The 27,214-nt window shown below is 36.0% G+C and overlaps 1 protein-coding gene across 5 annotated transcripts in view; it reads right to left on the reverse strand.

The window, feature by feature from the left end:
* Positions 1–14,507: 14,507 nt before the first annotated feature.
* The window catches only part of Nlg3 (Neuroligin 3), an 80,386-nt gene continuing 67,679 nt past the window's right edge, over positions 14,508–27,214 (reverse strand). For all 5 annotated transcript variants that reach the window (XM_028301474.1, XM_028301477.1, XM_028301473.1 and 2 more), the window contains exons 7-12: positions 22,401–22,551; positions 20,806–21,018; positions 18,918–19,056; positions 16,243–16,394; positions 15,968–16,126; positions 14,508–15,896 (exon numbers count right to left, since the gene is read on the reverse strand). In XM_028301474.1, coding sequence (XP_028157275.1) covers positions 15,050–15,896; positions 15,968–16,126; positions 16,243–16,394; positions 18,918–19,056; positions 20,806–21,018; positions 22,401–22,551 — 1,661 coding nt within the window. In that variant the 3' untranslated portion in view covers positions 14,508–15,049. The remainder of the gene's footprint in view (positions 15,897–15,967; positions 16,127–16,242; positions 16,395–18,917; positions 19,057–20,805; positions 21,019–22,400; positions 22,552–27,214) is intronic.

A 27,214-nucleotide genomic window follows, 5' to 3' on the forward strand; every position in this document is an offset into this window, starting at 1 on the left:
CAGACTTTAAGCCTAGGTGCAGACCACCGACTTTTAGTTGGCCGATAGTTGAGTCGTGCTTTTAATCAGTATGGAGATGTATGAAAGTGCGCACATTACACCGATTTAGTATCGACCGATTCTTCATACAAATTAAAATCGGGCCCAACTATCGGCAAACTAAAAATCGTTGGTCTGCGCCTAGGCTAAAATATAGTGCTCTACATGAGTAACCAGTCCTTCCGCTAAGAGAGTCATAATAATTTGATATTGAGTAATCGAGGAGTAAAAGGATTGTTAGTGATTTTTTTAATTCAATAACGATTCATACGACCAATTGTTAGGGAATCTGTCCAGTCTTTTCAAATCCACTCGTTTAAAACCTAGGTATTATATTACACAGTGTGTGGACATTAACAGCATACTCCAAACGCTATGGCTTAGTTGGCCAAACGTGCGAACGGTCGAACATTCAATTGCAGCCGCAGACTGACGCCGCAACGTACATTCTACAATAGTCAGGTTTGCATTAACACGTTGAAAATTAGCGCTCGACCGCAGATTGTTGACGGGAATGTAACAAAACTCTGGTTGTCTGGTTACTACGTTTATTAACTAAACCACTCTTTAAAAAGAATAGTTAAAAATACCCTCAAACTGCTTTAAGGTCGAATCTATCAAGTTATATTTTCTACGGAATACTTACCTAAATAAATTGGCTCGGCTCGCGGTTTATTAATTAAATAATCTTTTCGTTCTCAAGTTACTACGGTTATAGTTGAAAGTTATTGTCTACATTCTGCATTACTAAATATTATGTATAACCTTCATTCAAAATGAAGGTAAAACCTGGTAAAACCATTTTGATAAACCCCTGCTAAGAACCATTCAACCAGGCTTTTATTTGCCAAATAATTTTTAACTATCAATGATGCACACACTCGTATGGTAGCAATAATATTGACTATTGAGACGAGTTAAGCTAGCTAATTTAAAGCTGTTTTTAGTGCTTTTTTTTTATAAATTTAGTGGTTCATGCTTATAAATACAATAAAATGGTTTTTTTTTCAGGTAGTAAGCGGTCAAGACTACGGCAGCGTCTCTGCAAAGGTGAGTAGCTTATATTTGTAAAACATTGTAATTTTGCGTATTTTTTTCTTATCCTTAAGTTATCAAATACTTTGTACATTCTTGATCAATAAAAACAATTTTCATTAAAAAATCAAACAAATGCAGTTACAAATCAGATGATGATAATATCTCAAATACGATAAATCATTAGTAGGTAAAAAAACGATTTCTTTGGACAAAAGAAGATCTCACTTTAATGGTTTCCTAACTGTTGTTAGTCACGACAAGTTCGCGTTAAACCGCTTCTTTTATTGTTTTATAGCGCTTTAGTTGATGTCGTACGTAATAGATCCATTTAATGGAGATTTTATCGATAGTTTTAACTTAGCCAAGTTGATTTCTAGAATAAAACTGCGAACGGCAATGTAAATGTACGTCACTGTTTTACAGATTCTTGACTTCTTTCCGTCTAAACAACTATCGTATCTGCTACTAATTAGGTACTGTTAGTAACTCGGCCTGAGTTGCATCATCTTACATAAACTTTAACTATCGTCAAAATCTTTCAAACTCCATACAAAAACTCCTGTTATAGCCACGGTTAAAGTAAGATGGTGCGACTCTGCCTGAAAGTAATATCATACTAACACGAATATGTAGATTTTTTATTCAATATAAAACTTACGCAATATTTGTATTTAATGTGAGTGAACCCATAGGCAAATCCTAGTATTTTTATCTAGAGCCTGATTTAGCATATTTGGCTCTGCAATCAAACAACCAATCTCAAAGATTGTGCTCCAAAAAAATTCCCAAATCACAGCCACTTCAACTCCGTCTGTCTCCATCGTCTGTACTTCTGTAGTATTAAAGAAAATTAATTCTTTTGTTGCTTAGTTATCTTGAGTGTTAGCTCTGTTTTTACAAACAAAACTGGAGTTTTTTCGAGATTTTTCGCGAACATTCTCAAAGTTGCGCGCCAATTAGATGCTCTGATATTCAAATGTACCGAGTTTTCCATTAGCGAAGCATGGTTGCGTTGTAAAACTCAGTAAGCTTCAATACGGATGAGTCAATTTTTTTAAAAAACTTTCAAAACTAAAGTTAGTAGATAGTTACCTGAAAAATCTTAGGCTGAGTTGCACCACCTAACTTTGACCGTAACTATGACGATAACCGATGTTTTTTGTATGAAGTTTGACAGATTTTTGACGTTTGTCAAAGTTAAAGTAAGATGATACATGATGAGGAAATCATTAATGGTTACCATTTAGGTAATTATTAGACTTACGGTAAGAGCAACTTGCTGTGATAGTATTTTTATTTTACTGTGGGTAGTTGTTTTTATGTTCTCTATCTCTATGATGCAGTGCCTACTTAGGATAATCGTACACGTTTTCTTTAAAAAGTAACTCATTTTAGGTACTAAGATGTTTTTTCTCCATCTGCCTCGCTTATCCTTTTACGTTGGGTCGGCTTTCCCAATAATGCATAATCAAATGGCGGAATTTGATTCTATCTGGAACGTCTAGTTCAAGGAGTCGAAATACATTCTTGTCCTTTTGGACATTCGTCATATAGGTGGTTTAAGGTCGTCCATTCCCCCTTCTTCTTCTTTTCTAGGTACTAAGATTATGCAATACAATTTTGACAAAAAACAAACTTGCACGGTTCTAGGCCGGGCCAGCCATGTAACTTCTGGCCTTTCATGCCCTCGAAGGTTCCTCTAAGGGTTTTTATTTCAACAGGTTGGGAAGTCAATGGAAATAACGCCTGCGATGTTTGCTGAGCCATTAAAGGGTGAGGGAACCGTAAAAGCTTTCGCTTTCAATATTTGCATGTTTTTGTACGCGTTGAATCGTACGATCACTCGAGTTCACAATTAAATTGGAGGTATTTTCTATATGAATAGAAAAATACTTATTTACGTAGCCAATGACCGTTCCGTTTCTAATCCACTCGGCTTCTTTTTAACCGACTTAAAAAAGGAGCACTCCTCCTTTTTCTGACTATTTATGTTGCATGGAGTTTGTTTTTCCGCTTAATATGACTTAAATACTTACTCCCAATAATAAACGAAATAATTATTACAACCACGAATAAGTAACTTACCTTGAAAATTTAAATAACAGCCGACTTAGGCTGTGTCGCACCATCTTAGGTACTTTAATTTTGACAAACGTCAAAAATCTGTCAAGCTCCATACAAAAAACGCCGGTTATGGTTATAGTTATAGTCAAAGTTAGGTGGTGCAACTGAGCCTCAGTAAACTTTTCATAAAGCAACCCTAGCAAGTTGTATTACCAATTTTTTACAAATTCTTAGTCAAATATTGTCAAAACCCCACTAATTATTCCATTACAACTACATAAACTACTTTAAACATCTGCTCCAGTAATTTATATTTCGATATTAAATTGTATTTCCAGAGATTACTCCTGATTGCCTCTTTTCAATATTCATTAAGAGATGATTTATTTTTAAATAACATAATTTCAGGCTGGGTTGCACCATCATACTTTAACTGTGACAAACGTCATAAATCTGTCGAACTCTATACAAAAAACACCGGTTATCGTTATAGCTACCGTTAAAATTAGGTGGGGCAACTCAGCCCCTAAACTCAACCCTTAAACTGAATCTAAAATTTACTATAAAACTGAGCTTTATTAAGAGCACAGTTCTTAGTACCAGACACTTTTTTGACTAAACTTAAATTCTAGGAAGGATTTTAAAATGCTTTCTAGGTCACAATATTTCGCTGGCTTACTCGACCTTAATTACCATTAGGTAAGGACGTTATTAAGCTACATTTTAAAATGAAATCAAGACGTAGACTTACCATTTGTTTGTCTCTTAAAAATTTAGACTAATTCCACAGCTAGATGTGGGTCCTTTGTTCTTCTAGAATGTTTGCATGTAGCCTCAAATTCTAGTTCGTAGAAAACAGAAAGCTCATTACGTTAATCATTATTTTTCTGTAAAATATGAGAATTACGCTACATTTCTGCTTCTGGGATTATCAGTTGGATTGACAATCCTTACAGATAGCAACTTAATCCAAATACATAGATGGTAAACTTTTGACTTATCTCACATTGCACTCACGTTACACGGAGAAATAACCTAAGACTGTTTAGAAAAAAACCTAGACCATAAGCATTATCAATCAAAATTCTAGACAGAATACCTTCTTAAATCACGTTTCTTTTTCTTTTTTATAGGCTTTTTGATCAACGACAAAGAAATTAAATTAATTATGACTATCTATGGGCGACGGTAATCACTCACCATCAGGTGATCCGTCTGCTCGTTTGCCTCCTGTCACATAAAAAAAAAATATGTAGATCATCTAAAAAGTGTGTTCGAAAGTGGCTAAGTTGTATCATCACTTAGCATGAATTTTGGATTTGCCGTAACATTTAAGCTATGGCATAAGATAAGATCCTTCTGTTTGAGTGCGCTGCGTACATTCTCGAAACAAATTGTGCGGAATTCATCACGTTATTGTTTTATCTCGCGACTCCAAATATTTGATGTCACTTCGTTGACATTTCGGAGATGATGCGCGTCATTTGTGAGTTTATACGGTTTTAATGTGCAGATTTTGATATTCAATAACCATTTTTATAGCGGCAAATGAAATCTAGCGTTCTTGCCGTTTTTATTAGTTTTTTTTACCTATTGAACAGTTTGCTTTGATATTGACAGTGGACCATGCATGGTGAACTCGCAGTGAAAAGTTAACATGTTTGCGCTGGAAAATAAAATTAATAATACTGAAAAAATATCTGAGATGGAAAACTTATTATAGAATGAAAATACTTCAACTATCATAACTAAATATGGTTGGTTACTCCGAAATGAGTGGAGACTGTAATATGGCTATTTTACCTTCAACTGTCGAAACCTATATAAATTCGTCCTTGACTTAAGAACGTAGTTATCTGATCAAGCAACTTTGTAAGGGCGAAAATGTATTCCCGGAAAACAGTTTACTTTTCCCTTAAAAGGGACATACAGGGTGGAAAAGTGATCTCCCTCGATTATTTCTAAACTATACAAGAGAGAGTTACTGATCCTGTAAGTGCCTCATGAGCTTTATCAAATGGTATCAATAATTGGTCACAGAATAAACTGGACCTATCCGAAAATTCAATGTTTTACAGCTACCGTTTGATAGAGCTCGTGGAGCACTTTCAGGATCAATAACCAGTTTTTCGATATCTAGTATAGTTTAGAAATAATCGAGTGAGATTGCTTATCGTTTCCACCCTGTATAATGACAAAATCGTTACCTTCGCGTCCCGTCGCACTGAACTACCGTTAACATTGCCCGATCACTCCCTGATGGGAACTCTGAACTATCCCGTTATTATTGAAATTAATGAAAGTTTACGGGCTCGTGCTGTAAACGAATGTCGAACCATTAACTCTAATGATGTAATTTTCTGTTAGCGAGCCTCTTTGCGACGCGGCGCAAGTCATGGATAAACGGAGAGAACTGTCAATAAATTAAATTAATAAATAAGAAAAATATTTGTGCTTTGTATCCATAGTTAGTATATTTCAGTTTCTGATTCTTTAATTCGTCGTTCGTTCGTTTCAATCAAAGGACGTTTACTACTGGACATAGGGCTCCAAGGAGTTTGACAACTGTCGGTTTTGTGCTGCCCGCATTCAGGTGCATCCCGCGACCTTCACTCATGCGCTTTGAAAATTTCAGTCAAACAGTTAATACCTACCTACATAATTTGATCCCACTTCTGAAATTCAACCTCGAGTCTATGTATTAAGTATAAATTAAGTTTTAAGATCTTTTTATAATACAAGCCTTATGTAGGTACCTACTAGTTACACTAATTGGGTCTTATTATGCTGTATAGAAGTTATTAGATCTATTAGTTTTTGCTGCTTTATGCCATCCAGTTAGTGCCGCTATAAAGGCAAGCGTCCCCGAGTTTACGGTTTCTTTTAAATCTTCATGTTTAATGTGCCAGTTGGTCGGATTAAAATACGTAAATTTAAAAGCTCGTTAAGGTGTGCTGCGAGATGTCGCCATAGTAAAACTGGTATCTTCTGCGGTATAGCTGGTTTATTATTTTGTGACCTGTCTTATGGATAGCTAGAGGAAGGTTAACAGTATTAATTCTTCTGATTAGTTTGGTATAGGACTTGAAGCTTTTAATTAATCTACCGCTAATAGCTACGTAAAGGTTCACTTTGAAATGCTCTCTTTTTCTTGAAGTTTTCGTCAAGCTGCTAGCTGGGTGTATTCATGCTAAGTAATCTTATCTTTGCTAAATTCATAAATCATAAGTAGGTCAAATAAGTTATTGTTCTTCATCATGCATCGCGTTTCGAAGATATTTTATAAGGGTTACACAAAAAAAAAACATTTACCGTTCTTAGTTATCCAAATCTCAAATAAATTAAAGCTTTAGAGTTATATCTCACATGATGGACAGTGATGATCAGACCGAAGGTGGAAGCGAGTTTCACTCTGAATCTGTGGTAAAGACCACAGAAGAACTATATTACCTTTAACTGTCAGAACACAACAATGCTATTAACATACATAGTTTGTATGGCTTTGTATGACGACAGACTTAGGAAATTCTTAGAAAAATCATCGCTTATAACTTGGACCACACCCAAGGAAGTGAAATTAATGTGAAGAGTGTTGCCCCCGGCCGGGCCGAATAAGTACGGATATTGTTAACATTCAGCTGTTAATAATTCATTTGGATCCGGGCGGGGCGTAAACCGGTTTGATGTTAGACTAGTGCATGCTTTAGTGATAGGAAATAAATGTAAAATTAACTAGCTCTTTAAATCCTTAGCCCCAAGCTATTCAGTTTAGTTCTCCCCAACCTGTCTGGCCATTGTGGTGAGTCTAGGTAGGCCATATTATGTTTCATTTGCCTCTAGTAAATTAGAGAGCAGTCCTTCAGTGGAGTGGAGACTAAATTATAACTGATGATGAAGCAGTTTAGTGGCGACAATAGAAATTTCCTTTGTTCATTTCGCCTGGCAAGTGAAATGTCGTGGGTTCGAGTCCCGCCTTGGGTAGTTCGATTTTTTCAAGTTGTTTATTTAAAACTTCGCTAGATCGTTGGTTTCACATGATTTCACTTAATTAATGCCTTTGTCTATCATATTATTAACATTGCCTTTAGCAAGATTCAAATCTGCAATATTTGGCTTGTGTTCTTATAGCAGTTTATGGTTTTGTTTGTTTTGCATTGTTTATAATTTAAGAGCTTAAAATTGTTTTATTAATACCTAAATATCGTGTGTAGAAAACAATAAATTAATTTGCAATATTAGTTCTTAGTATTCAGTTACGTTATTAAATTCTGCACAAAACTAACATTGTTACCGTTTCGGATAGTAATTAGAATAATGAATCGGGCTAGTATTTCATGTATTGCCAAAATTATACTAAGAATGTTTTGTTTGTGATTTGATCTGAAATTTGATAGATGCCGCAGGCTTGCTGTGAATACCTGATAATTACAATGGTGGTGGTTTAATTCCATAAGCGTTAGAAAATTAGTATTGGTACCTAGTTTGTAATGAAATGTTGCCATAGTACGTATGTTAGCATGAGAGAATAAAATCAAAAAATGCACTGTGACAAATGTATGACTAGCGGTTCGCCCCGGATTCGCCCGTGGTAGGGGAGACCTAGGAGAGTTGTGACAATTTTTACTTTAGGGGCCATATCTCGCTCAAATTTCATTCCACAGCTATGAATCATACAAATTAATGTAGCGCCGTTCCTTCTGTTTTCTAAACAATAAACAAATTTAACTAAAGTGTTAGGGTTTCTGAGAAAATCAACAAAATCTAAGACAACTCCCTCTGTCACAACTCTCCTAGCACCGAGGTAAGTTGTGACAGGTACCGAGGTGAGTTGTGACAGCATTGTATTTCATCTATTACATATAAAAATACCATAATACTCAATCAAATATGATTTTTTAGCAAAAAAGTACTTTAATCATCCTTTAGTAACAATTAAATCAAATAGTTATAGGATGTCGTTACACAGATTGAGCCACATTTCTCCAGCTTTTATTTTTCTCCCACGATACTGGATTTTTTCAATTTTATTTTTAGCTAATATTATAGTCACTTAATATAGGTATTTTCTTCTTTTTCTGTAAAAATAAAATAGTCGCGGTGGTATAATCCATAGACGGAGCTTCGCCTTCTGGGTTTACTTGATATGCCTCTTTCTTCTTAATATATCTTGACAAGTTTAGATTGTAAGAGGTCGCAGCATATCTAAAACTTTAACCCTTTTTAACCTAATCACTTCATAAGCCAGGTTCTATATTTCGACTCCAGCAAGCAGTTCCTCTATATGGCATTCATGTATGTATAGTTATTAGGCATTCAGAATCAAAAAAGTAGCAGCAGGCAATTATGAACCTATTATTAACACACAAAAAAAAACATCTAAAAACATCGTGGAAATGGCCCATCAGAAAAATTAAGTAAGCTAGGAGAGTTGTGACAGGCTGTCACAACTCTCCTAGGTGTTTAAAATGACGACTTGGTTCGAATAATAATTTTTATTTTCTAAACACGATGCGCACACAAAATATCAGTGCTACATTTTGAGACCTGACTAACTATGCAACTTGAGAAAAAATAACACAACAGTGCACATATACTAAAACATGATATAAATTGAAATAAAATTTTGACGAAAAACTTACTTTTCGCATTTTTTTGTACACATACGTCATATTTACGTAACCGTGCCTCTAGCACCGCCCGCAGGTACTTAGTCAAGAAGAGCGTCTTAAAAGAGACAAACAAGCGTTTTTTCCAGCTTCCTAACTATATTAAGTAAGGAGAAATCGTCCTTGTCACAACTCACCTCTGTCACAACTCTCCTAGGTCTCCCCTACATATAGCCTAAAGTTCTTCTTCTTGTCGTGTCGACAACAAACCTACACAGTGTCGGCCCAAAACTCCGCCACAAGAATGGCCTTTAGTACTTGGGGATCACGTACATTACTAACAGTGAAGAATTTTTGAAATCGGCCCTGTAAGTTCCTGAGATTAGCTCGTTCAAACAAACAAAGTCCTTAACTTTAAATATTAGTATTTATAGATAGAATTTCTTGCGACATCGAATGATCTTACGATCAACACGGTACGACTTGCAACGTTAATCTGTACGAAATCGTATCGTATCTCCAGAACGTACGAGGCTTTGGACTTGACAGGTCACTCACACGCTCTTGATCTATTTTCACTTCCATAAAATTTACAGGTGCCTACTCCAATAGTACTTCTCAACTTCCCTAAATACCTTTCGCTCCTTAATATGATAATCCCTACTCAACATGCGTTTTACCGTATTTACATGAAGACCCTTATGAAAAAGCGGCTCAAAGCAAAAATGTCCCATATACTGCGGGTAGCCGGAAATTAACTTACCGGAGCAACCCGGATCCGCTATGGGTGCCGAAAATTTTAATTTCAAGAAGAGATGTGTGTAAAATTATATCGACATCGATGCACCCGTGCGTGCTGCTGCCTTTCCTGAACACTTTAATCCGGGCCTTTTCAAGGCGAGAGTGTATGTATAGCCACTTACAGGGCAGATTACCATCCTAAACTACATCTCACTAAACACCAGGTGCGATTGTGGTCAAAATACTTGCCTTGTCTTGTAAAAAAAAAACTACCTATTTAATAATTATGTTATCTAATTCTGATTGGCATTAGTGGTTTTAAGCTCTATTCATTTTACAAGTAACGTTTTATCAGCCATATTCTTAATGTTTGTGTTTTTTTCAATCGCCAATATTTACGAGACTAAAATTTACGTCGAACCTATTGTTAAATGAAAAGGATATCTGCGTTAACTGCGGTGTCAGTTAGCTGATAATTAAACATCATTCAATCAGTGTTAATTGTGGTTCCATTTCCCATTTACATAATGAAATTTTACTAATTTTACTACAGAGCCTTACCTACATAATTAATGAAATACCTGATTTGGAAAGCTAACTAAAATTATGTAATCCTATCTCAATTCTCTAGTGGTTTGTGTTGTTGTTATTCTGTAAAATATATTAATTAATTACCATAATTTCTTATTATTACTTTCCACAATTATTTTTATCGATCATCGATAAACAAACACAGGGACATTCCTATTTCCTTACAAAAAGGCTGACCTAACCTCTCAACAAGCTGGCGCGAAAACAACTTAGCTTTTTGCGCTCATTTTCGTGTTCTCCCTTATTCGCAACATAAGTAGTTTCTCGTATAGTGCGAGTATAGTTTCCCAAGTCTTTTAGTTTTCATAATTAACTGTTTTCATTTTACGTCTCATTGAAAATACAATCTTTTGCAACAATATAACTAAGCTGCGATGCACGTGTGTTTAAACTGAAAACTTCAGCCGTGCTTCGACTTATGGTGGGTGGGGGAGTTAGTTTATACTTTTAAAGATGTTTCAAGACTCCTCTATTATGTGCTGGTACAGGCAATTTCTTACAAAACTTGCGCGCAAAAAGCAAATCTAGTATGAAAATCATCAAACTTCTAATGCTCGTAACTCAGTTCAGACTGAGTTTAGAGGTATACTTACATGCTGTAATAAGTTTGGTTTATTACACTATTTTGTAATCAAAAAATAAAGTCTGTTCGATGGCCGCGCGAAAAAAAAAGACGCCACCTTCCATACAAAATCTGGCATTGCCATTTATTGAATAAAAACTTATCCTAAATACAAGAAACTTATGAAATTATTATTTGGTATTAAATTACAATGATAACAAATTGCGTTTTGAACTTAAGATGTGGTTTGCTAATTACTTTCTCATTTGGTTCAGTATTTTAGCTGTGTCATTGGGTTAGAAAAAAAAATGTTTGTCACCAACAAATTAACAAGTAATTTTAAGTAAGTAATGCATAAAATATACTCATGTAGTTACTGTGGATCATCTTGTGTAGTTAGGCTCTTAATTAAACGATTTAAACAATTTTTAATTCAAATCTGTAAAGTCTATATTGAGAATCGAACCATTGTCAGTCAGGTAGGGATAGTCCAATCCGACCGCGCCAATATTAAAAGTACAACAGTAGAAGCACCAGTAACACAGTAAAATCAGCATGTATTATTAACGTGTGTAAAGCTATGTTGTACTATAGTTCTAGAGTTCGAACTTTGTTAAATAAGCCGCAAGCTTTGCTGTGTGCTGGTGTGGGTTTCTTAGCAAATTGATTTTGTAGTGGTTTGTAAGCTATGTGCATTAATTTTCCACTCATTATTATCAGAAGTGGCAACAATCCTAAAATTCCCAAACCGTTTTCTGATTAAGAAAAGGAAAATACTGGAATTATTAACTTAAATCTGTTTAATGATTTGTCGGCAGGAGTATTCATACCATGCCCGTGAACATCCCGGCAGCTTAGAGTAGGCGCACACCGTTGATTTTTAGTTGGCCGATAGTTGTGCCCGATTTTAATTTATATGAAGAATCGGCCAAATCGAATCGGCGTAGTGTGCGCACACTCCTATACATGCCCATACTGATCAACTGCCTGACTAAACTATCGGCCGATAAAAAATCAACGGTGTGCGCCTACTCTTAATGTCAGTGGCTTTATTTGAAATCATGTCAATGACATAGATTTTCTATAACTTTCGGCAACATGTCAAAAGTCGACGACTCATGTCGGCGGGTTTAGTGTAGGAAGACTATATTAATGCTACATGTTTCTGTAGCTCCTTAATATTTCTAGCTTCATTTTGACATCTGAATACTCTTCCAGATAGATCTCGAATGTAAATAATTTCATATTTATGCTTTCGTGACTCGAACTCAGCGAGAACGAAGATATATTTCTGAATAAATATTGTAATTGTATGAATAATACTGATGTTGATCAATGAGTTGGAACATTAAGCTAAGTCAAAAAACGGTGAGCTTGCGAGACTCCTATGTTGAATAAATTCTTTCTGTTATATTTTAGACTCGATATTCAGATGATTAAACCCATTTAGAAATTAAACAGTTCAGTTACTCGTACCTACCTAGGTGATTTCTATAAATACATACCTTTAAACATATTTTTCGAGGGTCGCTCAAGCTGGTGTATCGCATACTTGATTTTATTTTTCTATTATGGGTTTGAGTTTTGCTCGGGGCAAATGTTGTATAATGAGCATTTATCCACAGATTATTACATGCTAGCGACCCGCTTCAGCTATGTACGGGTACTGTGTACTATTCTAAACCTTTTCCATTAATTACTCATCTACTACTGAAAACTGCGTTAAAATCTGTTGCGTAGCTTAAAATACAGACAGCGGGAGCGACTTTGTTTTATACTTTGTAAGGATTCAAAATAATACATACTAACTCATACTTATCCGTTAACTGGCTGCCATAATACAAGCTCTACTTTATTTCAGACTAAATTACAAAATGATTATCACAGCAATTATGTTTTTAACAAACGGCGTCTAATACTTACTCATTCAAAGATAAGCAAAAAAATACTTACCACAATTTCACCCTCGAAAACAAACAAATCATCCAACACCACTTAAATTTTAATGCCCCAATAAAATGTGTCTGCGATAACCAACTCGAGCAGTTATTAGCGTCGCGATCCGTATCAAGTGAAGTACCCAAGAGTTGCATGTCACTTAGTAGTTAACTGTCAAGCGGAGCTGGGACTTGGAACAGGTGTTGAGAGTCATTTTACCGGCGAGTGCACAAATTAGCTGAGTTGGAATTAACACTCTAGCTTTTGGAGGGAAATGCATATCGACTTAGCATAAGCTTTTTAAAAATGCACCTCTTTAGAGCTTTTGGCCACAATATATCAAAACATTATAGGTAGTATCTTCATACCATCGTATTCGATTCAAAGGTAGTCAATCTTGTATAAAAAAATCGTTTAACCAAGCGAGTTATTTTTAGTGCAACCTTTATAGGTAGCTCTGATTTTTCCCTAAGGCCCAGAACAGACGGTGAAACGAAACTGCAACTGATTCTGATGAATGAAACTGAAACTTTCAAACTGGTCGCGACATGTTCGGTCTCTCAACGGACGCTATGGCAGAAACTTAGATGCAACTCAAAAGTAACTAGCAGTTGCAGTTTCGTTGCAGTTGTGTTTCACCGTCTGTTCTGGGCCTAAGATAATAATTGTCAACATTGTTATGTAATAGTCTTAATATCAATATTCTACACCTTATTTAATACTATGTGTGGACGGAATGTCTAATTCAAGTTTTACTCGCTCGTGATTTCCATTTATCTCAGAATATTAGTAACGTGGTTAAATAAAACAACTCGTTAGTTTTCATTTTGTTTTATTAAAATGTTTAATCTGTATTTCGGTAAGTACGTTATTTCGAAGTCGAGACTTCTATTAGACTAGTTAAAAAAATTGTGCACGGGTTTTAAACAAACATCATTCGACGTCAATTCACAATCTTACTCAATTATCGTTAGAAAAACATACTTAAAGGGTCTACGTCAGAGGTTCAAAACATAGCGAACGTAACTATCAAAAATAATGACGCTTACTTTATTTTAGTTGATGATTCTATAACTTTACCATGAGTTTACAATTTAATATTTATTTTACTAGTAGTCATGATTTTGTCTACAAACATAGTAAAAGTAATTTATTTTTCAAAATAAGTCAACATTCAAAGGTCTTCTGCATTTTTCTACACACGTTTGAAATTTCAGCTGCTTCTACAGACGAAATTAAAAGGTTTCACCTAATACATGAATAGAGAACACCATGAAAATTATACAATTATAGATCACAGTACACAAATCACAATAAATAGGGGAAACAACGATACTTTCGGGCTCAGTCGTGGTGTGATGAAACCGAGGATCATTACAACCTGTTACACCGTTTCCTAACTCTATGTACATATTTACAAACGCTATTGGTCCGTCTATGTTAAGAAAAAAATTACAAACGTCTACCGGTTAATCATCATCAGATAAGTCTTTTATAGCTAAATGATGAGTTTACAACCATAGCGACCTTATAATGAGAGCTAACTTGTGAAGTTCACAAATGTTAAATTGCCTTTAAGCATATGACACTGGATGCAGTCAGGTCAAATGAATGCAGAACGCACTTGTCAGTTTGCGTTCTTTGCTCGTGTCCGCGTGCGATCTGACATCGCATCAATACATATTAATAATGTGTAGAGACCGACCAATGAAAACCTGACCGCAGAACAAGTGGCAAATCCTTTAAAGTGACTGGATCACTATGGTTCTCCTCTCGCCAAAAGTTTCGAGTCAACAGTATACAAGAGAGTTATTGTATTATAGAAAAAATTCTCCAATTCCTTCATGACATTCTTGCTAAAATAGACAGATCTTGATAATCGATTGATCAGTAGAGTACACTCGGAGACACTAAAAATTTCTTATCGATGGATTGTTATTGCTTCTAACTTGACAAATCAATGCGACGATAATTTTGGTGTCTCGTTAACTTACATTATTTCCTAAATTTTTCAATTCATTAATTTATTTCAGTCAAACAGATTGCACGCCTCGCGCCTCAATGCTGCCTAGACTGAAGTTGTTCATCACATATCTTACAATTTCCCTATTTTCAAGATTACAATTGTAATTAGGATGGATATGCGGCTGAGCTGCTGAATTATATACAATTTTCACATTAGTATAATATTTACAATAATTTACAACGTTACATAATTTCATTTCGTCCGCTACACTATTAACACTTTAAATTCACCCACTGGCGTCTTTACTATACGGATATGATTAAACTTTAGTTCAAGTCACTTCACTATTATAATGCCTTCTAAACGCAAGTGGCACGGGACAGTCTAAAAAGTTTAAATGTAGTCCGTCACACACTTGAGAAGGTCCGGCCCAAGTCACACGATCTCATCGTGATGGGCGACGTCGCTGCAACTGCCAGCCCGTTGCAGTCAGGCCCTCTGACGTCACACTCTCAACTCCTCCATTGTGACGTTGGACTTCGCGTTCAGTTGGGTGTTCTTCTTCGTGAGTGTACTCGTGTTGATCATCTGCATTTGATGCGCGGACAGCAACGGCTGGTTCTCTTGCAACTGGCCACTCGCTAGAGTATTTATATTACTCTTACCGAGCTTTGGAGGAGGTGGCGCCCTTGGCAGCGTTGCCATTCCCGCCACGTTATTGCTTGGAAGATCAGCAAACTCCGGGGGAGGTAGCTGATGATGAGAATGCGTATGATGATGACTCAAAATCGTAGCTGGATCGTTTTTTAAACTGGTCTGGTACGTTAATGCTCCTTCTAAATCACCACAAATGTTGTTCGGCATCTGTCCATTCTCTGCACGTTTTTTTAAATGCGAGCCATTTGCATGACCATCTTGGCCGTTCATTCTCGTTTTGTCCCTCTGGTAGTACACTCCAGCAAAGATGAGAACGTTTAGTATCAGTAACGAACACCCAATAGCAATTGTCACGCTAAGAGCAGTGGAGTACGCTGCAAACCCATCTTCAGGAGGCGATGTGGCGGATAAATCTTTATGTACATCAGTACTAACAGTACTTTGCGTTGGTGGATTCAGACCAATAATGTTGAAATTCAATGGGGAAGTTATATTTAAAACACTTAGAACTGGCACTTTGGTCGCAAGACCTGAATCGATGATAACATCGGTCGTCTTCTTGAAAGGAGGACTGAATGTTTTTAGAGTAGGTTGCGGTGATGCGTCTTCGTGTTCAAGCTGGTGATGAGACGAGGGTACGTCATCACCTCCTGGGCGATGGAGGTCTGGGACTAAATTCAGCCAGAATGAGAGTCTGCGAACAATGAGATCATAAGAATCTTTGCAATTGTGATTACCTGTGACTTTTTTGTCACTTTTACTAACCTGTGAGCTCTGTAATGATTCTTCAATTTGGATTTAGTGTCAATGTTGAGGTATTTCTTGTGGACAGCTTCATACGCAGTCCATTCGATGTTCTTCATCCGAACTCTTTCTTGTCTTCCAGCTCTTATCGGGTCGCTTTCTTGAGCTTCATTTGGGTTCCTAAACAAAGAAAAATCAACTGTTTTATGCTTTATTATAAAACGAGATTTTTGATCATCTATTTTCGGATCTTTACTACGAGCTATATACTTCTAGCTTTCTAAACCATATCTTACCCAGTTTTAGCAAAGTTTCCCCAGTACAGCATGACTGACTCGGACAGCGATACTTCGGCCTTAGTGTAGTTCCTTGAGAAGTGAGCTAGACCTCCCACCAGGGGTGCTCCGAATATGTACGGCAGCTCCTCACCGTGAATGCAGCCTTGTCGCTGTTAGAAGAAAACACTTTATTAATCTTTCTTGTTATATTATATTTTTTGCACGTGTGGCATTTAGTGTTTGAAATACATTAATGTTTGCATGAGATTTACCAATATTGTTAAACATAATAATATGCTTTAATTAATAATTTTCATTTTTTCTTTTCAGGTACAACATGTACGGGAAGGTAAGATTTCATTTATTCCCACTTTATTGAAATATTTTACATCTTATTCATACAGTTCAATATTTTAACAATGGGTATTTTATCTATACTAATATTATAAAGCTGAAGAGTTTGTTTACTTGAACTCGCTTATCTACCGGTCCGATTTGAAAAAATATTTCAGTGTTATATAGCCAATTTATCGAGAAAGGCAGGTGCGATTGTGGTCAAATACCTGCCTTGTCATGCTTAAAAAAATATACCATCACGCTACGAGTTATAAGTGCGTAGCAAAAATGATTTTCACGCGTACGAAGTCGCGGGCACTGCTAGTAATAAATGTGTAGAGTAGAGTAGGTGAAATTGTACGTAAGTGGTGCCAAAGTAAACATCGGACATCATTTTTAAACGGTGAATTAGCAAATGTCGCACATCTGATAGTTTAACAAGGACTTTTGGCAAAAGTTAGCTTCCACAGCAATTTGTTGCCAGTCCGAACCGACTGTCTCGTTAGCGAGCGGAGGTAAGTTCCTCGTATTAATAACAGGGCCCGCTGCCGGCCAGCGCTGGCCCCCGCGCCGGAGGCGACGCCGCCGGGAGAGGGGCCAGGCTTAATTGGCCGCAATTACTACGCTCAAAATGAAGTTAGTCGATCGTTGAAAATCGGAGACCGTGGGATGTAAAGGATTGAACAGATAGTACGGACTTTTTACGCTGGTATAGCAAAAAATAAAATAAAAAATTAAATGTGAGTAGGCTAGGTAGGGAGGTAATTTAAATTTACACTTCACGAATAATTCTGATTGGAATACTTTTAGCTTTTTTATTTAAGCTAGATTCAGAACCCTTTTCAAAAAAAATCTAAAAGGACATAATACAGATAACGTCTTTGTAAAATTTTCAACAGGAGATCTTACAAAAACTATTTTCTTCTTTTCCATTTTCCGTGATCTGTTCGTTAATTTTACGCTGTGGTTCGTCGAAAATCGTGGGTAATTACAGGGTGTCCCATGGCTGTTGCAGTAATTGGAAGTTAATTAGAGAAGCAATCATTATGTGCAACCAGTTTAGTTGATACTGCTGCTGTTATTGGCATTTAACTAGTAGTCTTATTACTAATGTATGTAATTAAGACTACCCATGACACCTATTAGTCATACGCCCGTATTCACCATCAATCTCTATTAAAACAAATTTCCTGTTATGGGTTACCTTAGGGGTCACTTAAAAATTAGGGATTGATGGTGAAAACGGGCAATAGTCCAATTCGTTTATTCCACAAACAATTTGATACTTGGCATCCATAATGTATCTTCTAAGACAAATTTTTTATTTCAAGTTGAAGCTACATCATATCTAATGAAGCTACTATATCCATCGCTATTCAGTGTACAGCCGCATATTTGTTTCCAATGATAAATCCAAATTTTCGTTTTAAAACCTATTTTTCTCCATAATCATAGAAAAAAGGCATCCTAAAACATAGCAAAGCTGTCTAGCACAATAATAATCAGGACAATTAATAAATACTCATATCACACTCAGACAATCTCAAATCTATTTTTATCCCGTCTATAATGTAAAGTTCGCTGAAAACATTACTGGCACAATAGAATACCTAATATCTCTAGTACTCTTAAACCCTTTTATAAAATAATCTAAGAATAAAGAGCTGCTTTCAATTATTTCTCAGAAGCCCCGCATTATCTGTTTAAGATTAGTTAAGGTACAAAAAATGCGAGGTATTCTCGAATATTCCAAAGCGATCTGAATATTTGGCTTTATTAGTAAAGTATTCTTGACATTTAGTCCTCAATTCAATAGTAGTTGGGGCAAGTAGGCAAGAAAAGAGATCAAAAGATCGATAATACAATTTTCCAACTCTAATTTTGAGAGAAGTCGATTTTATTTTGTTTTGTTCGGAGTAAAAATTATGTAGTGAATTTAAGCCGTCCTTTGTAGGTGAAAAAGTCAGAAAATAATGTTCGTTAAGGTACACAAAATACAGGCTTCTGTCTGAAATAAAACTTAAAATTGCGATCTTCAATAAATAATTTAGAGCCATAACCCAGATTCAATATTATTTAATTATAATTCAAACAAAAATATCAGTTTTATTCCCCTGTCGATTATTATTCATACCATTTCATGGTTTTCTTGAAAATTATTATAAATAAAATTCTAACACCCTTACTATTAAAAAGTTACACAGTTGTTGAACACTGTTTTAAAATGACATTTCCATAATAAACGTTACTTTAAAACACGGTTCAACGAGCGTGTAATTTTTATTAGTAAGGGGAAATCCCGTAAATCCGAATATACGGGCGCGGGCTCTGTAAAGTTAGAAGTTATTGAAACTTACCTGAGGGTAGTCTCCGTATTTCGTCTGGTAGTCGAACACGTACAGATACGAGTTTCTTCGCAACGCCGAGTGTGTATCCGCAGTCAGCACTATAGGCGCGACCACTTGCGCGTCGCTTAGCGCTTCTAGCGTTTCGTCCCTGGTGACAACAAAATCTGTCTTAGTACATCTGTATAAGATAGAGAAAATAAAAGGCTGACTAAGTTGATTTTCTTCCGAGACTTCTTCTGAGCACCAGCCGATATGGTTGTCCCTACTACTGTAGGGCAAGCTATTTTTGGGACGTGTTTAAGTGCCCTGAAAAGAAAGAAGTAGACTGTCTACTTTAAAACAAAATTATGTTAGTTCTTAAACTGTCTTCAGCTTAATAATTTTATACTTTTATAACAGCTGGAAAATGGTAACCGAAATTAAGTTGACAAACTGAATAGTGATGTGCTTATTGTACTCTACTTTTGGTTTATTTATCGTCTAGCGTTGTATGTATGGATCACCAGATAGTATCCATCACTTCTATCGTGTGGCTGACTAAATGAAGTCTGACAAAGCTCAATCGCATTATTGTCTTTATCACCATCACTACCACTTATTGGCACAAGTCGTTTTATGCGAGTTTTAATAAGTTACAGTTGTCTAATGATAAAATTAGGTCTCTATTCCGGAGCCGTACTTACAGCCGTACTCATCTTTGATACAAATTCAATCTAGATAAATAAATCAAAATTACATACAAAATTTAAACGTTTTGATCATAATGAATATCGATACGATAAGTTGACGTCGTCGCATCACCAATATGGCGCAAAAAATAAAGTACGAAAGAAATATTGTTGTTCGGTTATTCTTGGCTTCACGCCACTGCAGCAGCGCATAAATATGTCAACGTAAACTATAATTGAACACTTAAAACCTTCACCTGATGTTAATTAATAATTGGGAAGTGCACGCTTTCGATTTCGCGTTTCATTTGTTTATGAACAACAAACAATGAACTCCGTGAAAAATGAGATACTGGAATCACTCCCGCGTTGTTTGCACAGACAATTGTAATGAAAAGCGAAATTTCGCTGTAATGTTGTTTTTGGTTGTACAAAGTTATCTTTTTGCTTTGTTTATGTAGCGTTAAGCTGGTGGCACACAGAGTAATTATACTATGGTAAATAGTTTTGCTAACTAAAATAGAACATTTGTTTTTTTCAAATATTTTACTATACCTATTTGACGCAGACTCGTGGCAGGCGGGGCCATAAGTAATAGCGTATTTGTATATTTTTTTCATCCATGAAGAGGCGCTTCTCTATTCTTCCGCTAGTGTTTGAGTGTTATCGACACACGCTAAATTATACATGAGTGCACACGCACACTACAATAATGACGCTCGGATTGCTCGGATCTAACTCACCGCACCCCGCGCTTCCCTCGACCAAAATTGATGGGGCGCGTCTTCGTGGATGAAACGATCTATATCTGTGCTCATAACTTATCCTTCATCATCATCAACAGCCCTTAAGGTTGGTTTTAGTGTGTAGAGCGTTTTAGAGTAATGGGCTCCGCTCCCTAGCATTTTACACAGATCGGCTGTGCGGAGCGATCCGCACTGACAGTCCGCGTGACACTAAAACCAGCCTTACAGTCTACTGCTGAACTATAAGCCTCCTCCACTATAGTGGAGTGTTTGCCATAATCCCCTCGCTTGGCAGGCGGGTTGGAGATCGCAGTTTAAAAGATTGATGTCAAAAAGTAAAAAAAAGAGAGCGCTGCTGCCCGTTCTCTGTTTGATGTGTAGTCCCTAGGTCGCCTCTTACGACATCCGTGGGAAGAGTAGGGGTTGGTGACAAATGTATTCTACTCTGCCGTCACCACACGGCGGATCATAATGTATTCTTACCTAATATTAATTGGGTGCTGCACAGGCCGCTCCCAGTCCGTATACTCGTTGATTATGGTAGCCAGGATCTCCGACAGGTGGTAGCTGTACGTGTTCCTGACAAAGGACTTCAGGATCTTGGACCTTCTGTCCGCTTCTATGCCGTACTGTACGTCGTCTCCACTGAACGCGAAGTACGCTTCTGCTTTGGTCACGCCGAGCATCAGGTCATATCTAGACAAAAGAATTTCATTAATACCGATTTGTTAGTTCGTCTTGACTGAAATAACAGATTCTTTATACATATAAGCAAGTGTAGAGATTATTTTTTAGTGTCGAAGTTTGTGAATCAACATATTAATTTAATTTATATTTTTCATAGCTAGGCTAAGTACTTTTTTCCACCGCCCAGTGTTTTAAAACCACACATCGGTATAATTTTGCAATAAAATCATACTCATACAATATTACAAATATATTTAAAATGCTACAGTATTATGTGAATGTTATTTTCAGTGCTGAAACTAATAACAGACTTGAAACTTTACTCGAATTTGGTTCGAGTATTTGAACATAGTTTCAATGCTTTACTTACAATGCAGTATGTACGTACTTAAGTACGTCTCGCAATTGAATTAATTTCTCAACCTCTATTTAACTAAATTTGACATTTAATATCTACACTCCAGTGCTTCAAGTTACATTAAGATGTGTAATTTGCTGTATGATAATTATTATTGAGACAAAGGACTATTTTCGGCACAGTTCATACGAGGTTAATAATTTATACATAACTAATAAAGGCTATGATTGCGAGACAGACACTGAATATTAACTAAGCTATCCGAGCGCACGTGAATTCGGTGTGTCTAATATTGTGGAATTATTCATACACAAAATTAATATAGCGCATTAAGGACGCCTGGTATGGATCACCATAACTTTAGCTTCAGTAACCGCTACCTAATTAGCCTTTTCTCATTTCCAAAATTAATTTAACACGAATAATACGAAAATTATTAAAATATAAACAAATACGAAAATTAATTTAACTTCTTTAACGATCACTCTATAAAGTCGAAAAATGCTCGGTCTCTTAAATGTCTGTAGGGTCAATTTCTTTTGTGACAGGAGGCAAACGAGCAGACGGATCACCTGATGGTAAGTGATTACCGTCGCCCATAGATAGTTTGTTGCAGGCCAAATAGAGTATGAAGGGCAAACTATGCTTCTATTTTTTCATTCGACAAAAGAGCCACAATAAAAGGGCCCTTCTCAGGGCCTACACACCAATAATGAATTTGAATTCAAAAAGAGCCCAACGGTAAAGTGTTGGACTGGCTGACTCGAAATACAATTAACGATAGTTCGAACCCTGCCGCCACTGGACTTAAATAGTCTACTCTAGTAACACAAGCGTATTTGAAGCATGTTGATGGGACTATTTATATTGCATAAATTACTAATACTTAGGCTGAGTTGCCCCACCTAACTTTGACGGTAACTATGACGACAACCGGTGCTTTTTTATGGAGTTTGACAGATTTTTGACGTTTGTCAAAGTTAAAGTAAGGTGACGCAACCCAGCCTTATTCTATAAAAAAGCTATAACGTACTTGGTGAGCTGTGCAACGGCGCTCTTCCTCATCAGCACGGCGTTGATGATGTTGATGGCGTTGGCCGCCGCCTTGCCGGTGGGCGCGCGAGCGATCGGCTGCCCGCCCCACTCGTATCCGTTCTCTGGGGTCACCAGCAGGTCGCCTGTGTCTGTTGACAATACCTTCTGTTAATGAATGTTCATCATCATCATCATCATCATATTATCAGCCATAGGACGTCCACTACTGAACATAGGCCTCCCCCAATTTTGCACTCTTCTGTAAACTTTGAAACTTTTATTAAAAGAAAGACTAGTAACCGATTTTCACACGCACATTATTGTCCTGAGGCAGTGGTAGAGTTCAAATGGGACGTAAAAACGCTTTTTAAAAGCCTAATTGACAGTTAATGAATAATGATCGTGGTTTTTACCGAAATTCAATTTAAAGTAAATAAGCATTCAGAATAAATTGGTTATGACGTCACCAGTTTTGTGCATAGGATGCGTTTACGCTATTTCCCTCTATGTGTGTTATAGAATGTTGTTTGTTTTCCTAATAATAAAAAAAAAACTATTCAAATACCTACTTCTCATTTGAGTCTCATACTTACACCAACTTGCAGTAAAAATCTGTGATTGTAACGAAAGGCTAAACATGATTTTAAATCCCTATTTAGTTTATGAAAATGTTTATCTGTAATCGTAACCATTAAACGAGTTATAGGTACGTATACATAATTGAGTCTTTCATGCTTCAAACACGAACGCCTCCGTTTGTGGTCGCACATTCATCCAGCCCGTTTAACAATGTCAGACGTCAGTCAATGGTCAATTCATTTGGCGATTCGGCAGCTTTGTATCACCGTCCATAATAACCCTTATTCAAATAAAGGTAGATATATTACCACTTTGTTTACTTTTAAAAAAGGATCCTAATTTTCGATATGGTAATACTTAAAGATATCTTGGTCACTTATTTATATTTTTAAATATATTGTTTTACTTATCTATGCCATTTTACAACTTTTCAACGTCATTTGTCACTGTCAGATAATGTCAAAGTCAACCAAACGGTTTTGGTGTGAAAAATTTCAAGTTTTTAGCGCGCGTTTTTAGTATTTTTGAAACTTTGTTCAACGAAAATTCTGATAAGTGTTTTTTCGATTCAAATTCCTAAACTATAACATTTATTGTATAATCTCTCTTATAGGCAACGTCTGCAATTGATTTATTCATATAATATAGACATTTTAAAGAAGTGGTAAATAGTTTACCATTGTCCGATCCCGTCTTGACAAAAGTCTGATGATATATAAAAAAAACTGTTGTTTTTTGTATGTGCACAAATAAAACTAAATAAATATTTGGAGAAATTTTAAGTTATTTTGATAACTATTTACGTAACGTTTTGACGTTACGTAATTAGTGAATTGTTAGTTTCAGACTCAAGGTAAGCATCCTAATTGTAAGCATATTAACTAATATTAATCAATATATTTTTTTTTAAACAATAAATTTATTTCATTCCCAAAATATTTAATAAAATATAGGCAGAACCAAGAGGAATTCACTAGTCAAGAACCAAAAATAAACCAAAACGGACAATGGTAACTATTTTACCACCAACATCTAATAATTTGTAGTCATGAATGGATAATGGTAAATTATTTACCACCCAAAAAACTACCCCTTCCCCTATTTTTTTATAAATTTTGATCAAAAATATGAAATAAGTGACCCACAATTACCCAAAATCCACTTCAACTTTGTAAAAAAAATGCATACCAGCTCGCGTTTGAATAAGGGATAATATGCGAGACAGCCCGTTAACGTTGACGACCACGTCATGCCCATTGAACACACCTAACACGAACTTGGTGATCAATGCAGCTACAGGCCCATGTTATGATGCTGGAATCTCAATTTTAACTACCTACAAATAAAGTCAGCGTCAAATAGTTGGTGATACCCAAAATAGTCAAAAAGTTAGCAACACGTCTTTGTTACAAATTAGAATAAAATTGATTGAGTGTCACGAATTATTTGACGCTGACTGTATCTACGAGTTTATTATAAACCTCTACATACAGGACTAATTTCAGCCAGCCAGAAATATTTTCAGAGGAAATGAGTGAAAATTAATATATTTTGAGAATGTCTCAATTTTCCTTTAATAAAATGTAATTTTTCAAATGATTTCTCAGAAGCAAGGTATACAATTTAATATTTCCAGGTGTGTTGAAGCCTATCCGTCAGTCTTTATTAAGCCAAGATTCTCGTGAATTACTCTCGTGGTTTCAGGGTATATTAAAATAATACCTAATAATTAGACTTATGATACATACTCGAAATTAACAGCTGATTATAATGAAACATCGTTCTAGAAATATCAAAATAAAAGGAAAGTCGTTTCTCAATGCTTAGAAAACGAAAATCAGACGTAGGTTTCGAATAATATGTTAAAAACTTAATAGCGTCAAATACTTTCTTCAAACCCCAACCCCAATAGAATTTAATTGAAATTGACGCCATCTTTGCTAGGTAAGTAAATAACTATGACAATATCTTCGTCATCTACAAAATATTTTACATCATGTTTGAAATTGCTAAGCTTGAAGACTTTTTCGTTTAGTTGTCAACGTTGAAATTTGTGCTCTTTGCATCATCATAATGAGTGTTTTTCCGCTCGAAGTTGCTAGCAGCCAAATTGCTATTTTAGAGTAAAAGCTAAACACGTCCAAAGTAGCCCCGGACTATAATAACGTGTTTAACTTCCCAAAATAGCGAGGAAACTCGAATAAAAATGTCGAACAACAAAGTGAAGACCGGAGCGGGGGCGATGAGAAAAGTTGCGGGGACAATTTAATAAAGACGGGGGGAGCGGGGAAATCGAAATATTTTCCGAAGTGCTACCCCTGGAAATATTATACAACAATTTAATGGGTTGACAACCCCTCTTCGGGCCTGTAGGTACCGTGAATGAAATAGCCCCAAAGCATTAGGTAGTACATACACAGAGGTACAGACACATCAAGTTATAGATTAGCAGTTCAACAACATTGTGAATGTGATGACTGCATGCTAAAATACAGATAACAGCTCGGCAAGTTAAGCACTGTGGCATCTTAAGTAGTACTTAATAGGTGCTACTTTGCAACAAAAATAACTGATGTGCTATCAACTATTACTATTGACTACTCATATCAGAGCAGTCAAATAGCATCATGCAAACTGCTATACTTAGGTATGTCGTTCGAATGATATGGGTATAAGTTAGGTATTCTTTATGAGCAATTCAAATTTTAAAACGTTTATTGCATGAGCATGTCACATTACAATTTATAATGGTGTTCAAAATAGAGGTAGATAAACACGACGAGAATTTTCTAAATTAAATGGGAGATATTTGCCAGAACATAAATTTTTATATTGTAAAATACTACCTTATTAGAAATACTTACCTACTTACTTATGATTATGATATTATACGTATAGTAGTTTGATGTGCCGTCAAGGTAGCCAAAATTTTTTGGCGACCTTAGTTTTTACAATTTCGATTAAATCTAGTCTAGCTTTAAATTAGTATTACATTTTATAGGTTTCCCTTTTCAACTAATCGAATTATCGCGACACCAGAATTCGTATTTTATTAGCAGTCCTCCTTATTTCAAGGCTTAGTTATTTCGTTTATTTTAATGAAAAATCTTCCCAAGACAAATGGATTGTCTTATTGAAATTCCAGCTCCATCAAGGGTTGGTCGCGAGGCTTCTCGGGGACGAATTCATGAATCGCTCGACAATCTGCTGGATAGTCTTTTTAAATGTTTAATCTAAAATGGGAATCAATTTAGTTGTGATTGACCTTATTAACTAATGATTCCTATGAAATTGATATAATATTAGTTTAGAAAGTCTCCGTTTCTCTCCTTGATAAGGCGCAGAAACATTGATTTTCAACATAGTATTTAATTTACTATCTACTTATTTACAGTTACCTCACCCAATGTTTAAAAAAATGCAATGATATTGTTATTAACAACTTCTCAATGTCAGTTCTGACAACCACGAATCACTAACACTCCAGCCGAATATTATGAACCTATAATATTATATTTGGTGTTGTAATTAAAACCGCGCCGCTGCCACTCCCGATCGATCCATAGGTCCAACTACGGCAAATTCCTGAAACTCAGTTAGCCGGAGTTTTGTCGACGGGATGAGAGGTTTATCTCACAATTGATGACTTCGATTATTGTGTTGGTTGTTTCCCAAAGTTTCCGTAGGCGTTATCGGAACACCTAGAGATACGGCGAAAGTTGCCCGGCAAATGGATGGCTCTTATCGGAAGAAAAATATTGTCAGTGCCTCAATCGGACTTGTAGATTGAGGTAAGTTTTTGTCGGTGTTTTATTTCACCGATCGAATCCACGTTTGTGACTTTCGCAATGAATTTTTATCTGAATCGTAACCAATTTGGGTAGATCGGTCGGTAGCGTAATGACCACAAGCTTCTAAGGTATACGGTAAGCATAAAAGTTATCTTCTATAAAAGTATTTTTTTAAGTAGATGCACTTTAATCTTTAACCAATAAATCATGTTTGTATTGAGGCAAATGTAGCCCAATGATTTGTATGAATCAGATTAAGTACCAATTCGAGATTTGAAAAACGCCAGTTCGATCCCCGTTGACCCCTGAAATAGTACGGTGAACCCACTCTTAATAATAATATTTATTTACATTATTTAGTTTATTACTTGGAGGAGTTAATAAGGGTATTATTATTCAGTCAGCATGTTGTTAAAACACAGACATCTTACAAACTAATTAT

This window comes from Ostrinia furnacalis, unplaced genomic scaffold (genome assembly GCF_004193835.3).
Source record: "Ostrinia furnacalis isolate ACB-3 unplaced genomic scaffold, ASM419383v2 OfSCF0924, whole genome shotgun sequence".
Classification (NCBI taxonomy): Eukaryota; Metazoa; Arthropoda; class Insecta; order Lepidoptera; family Crambidae; genus Ostrinia; species Ostrinia furnacalis.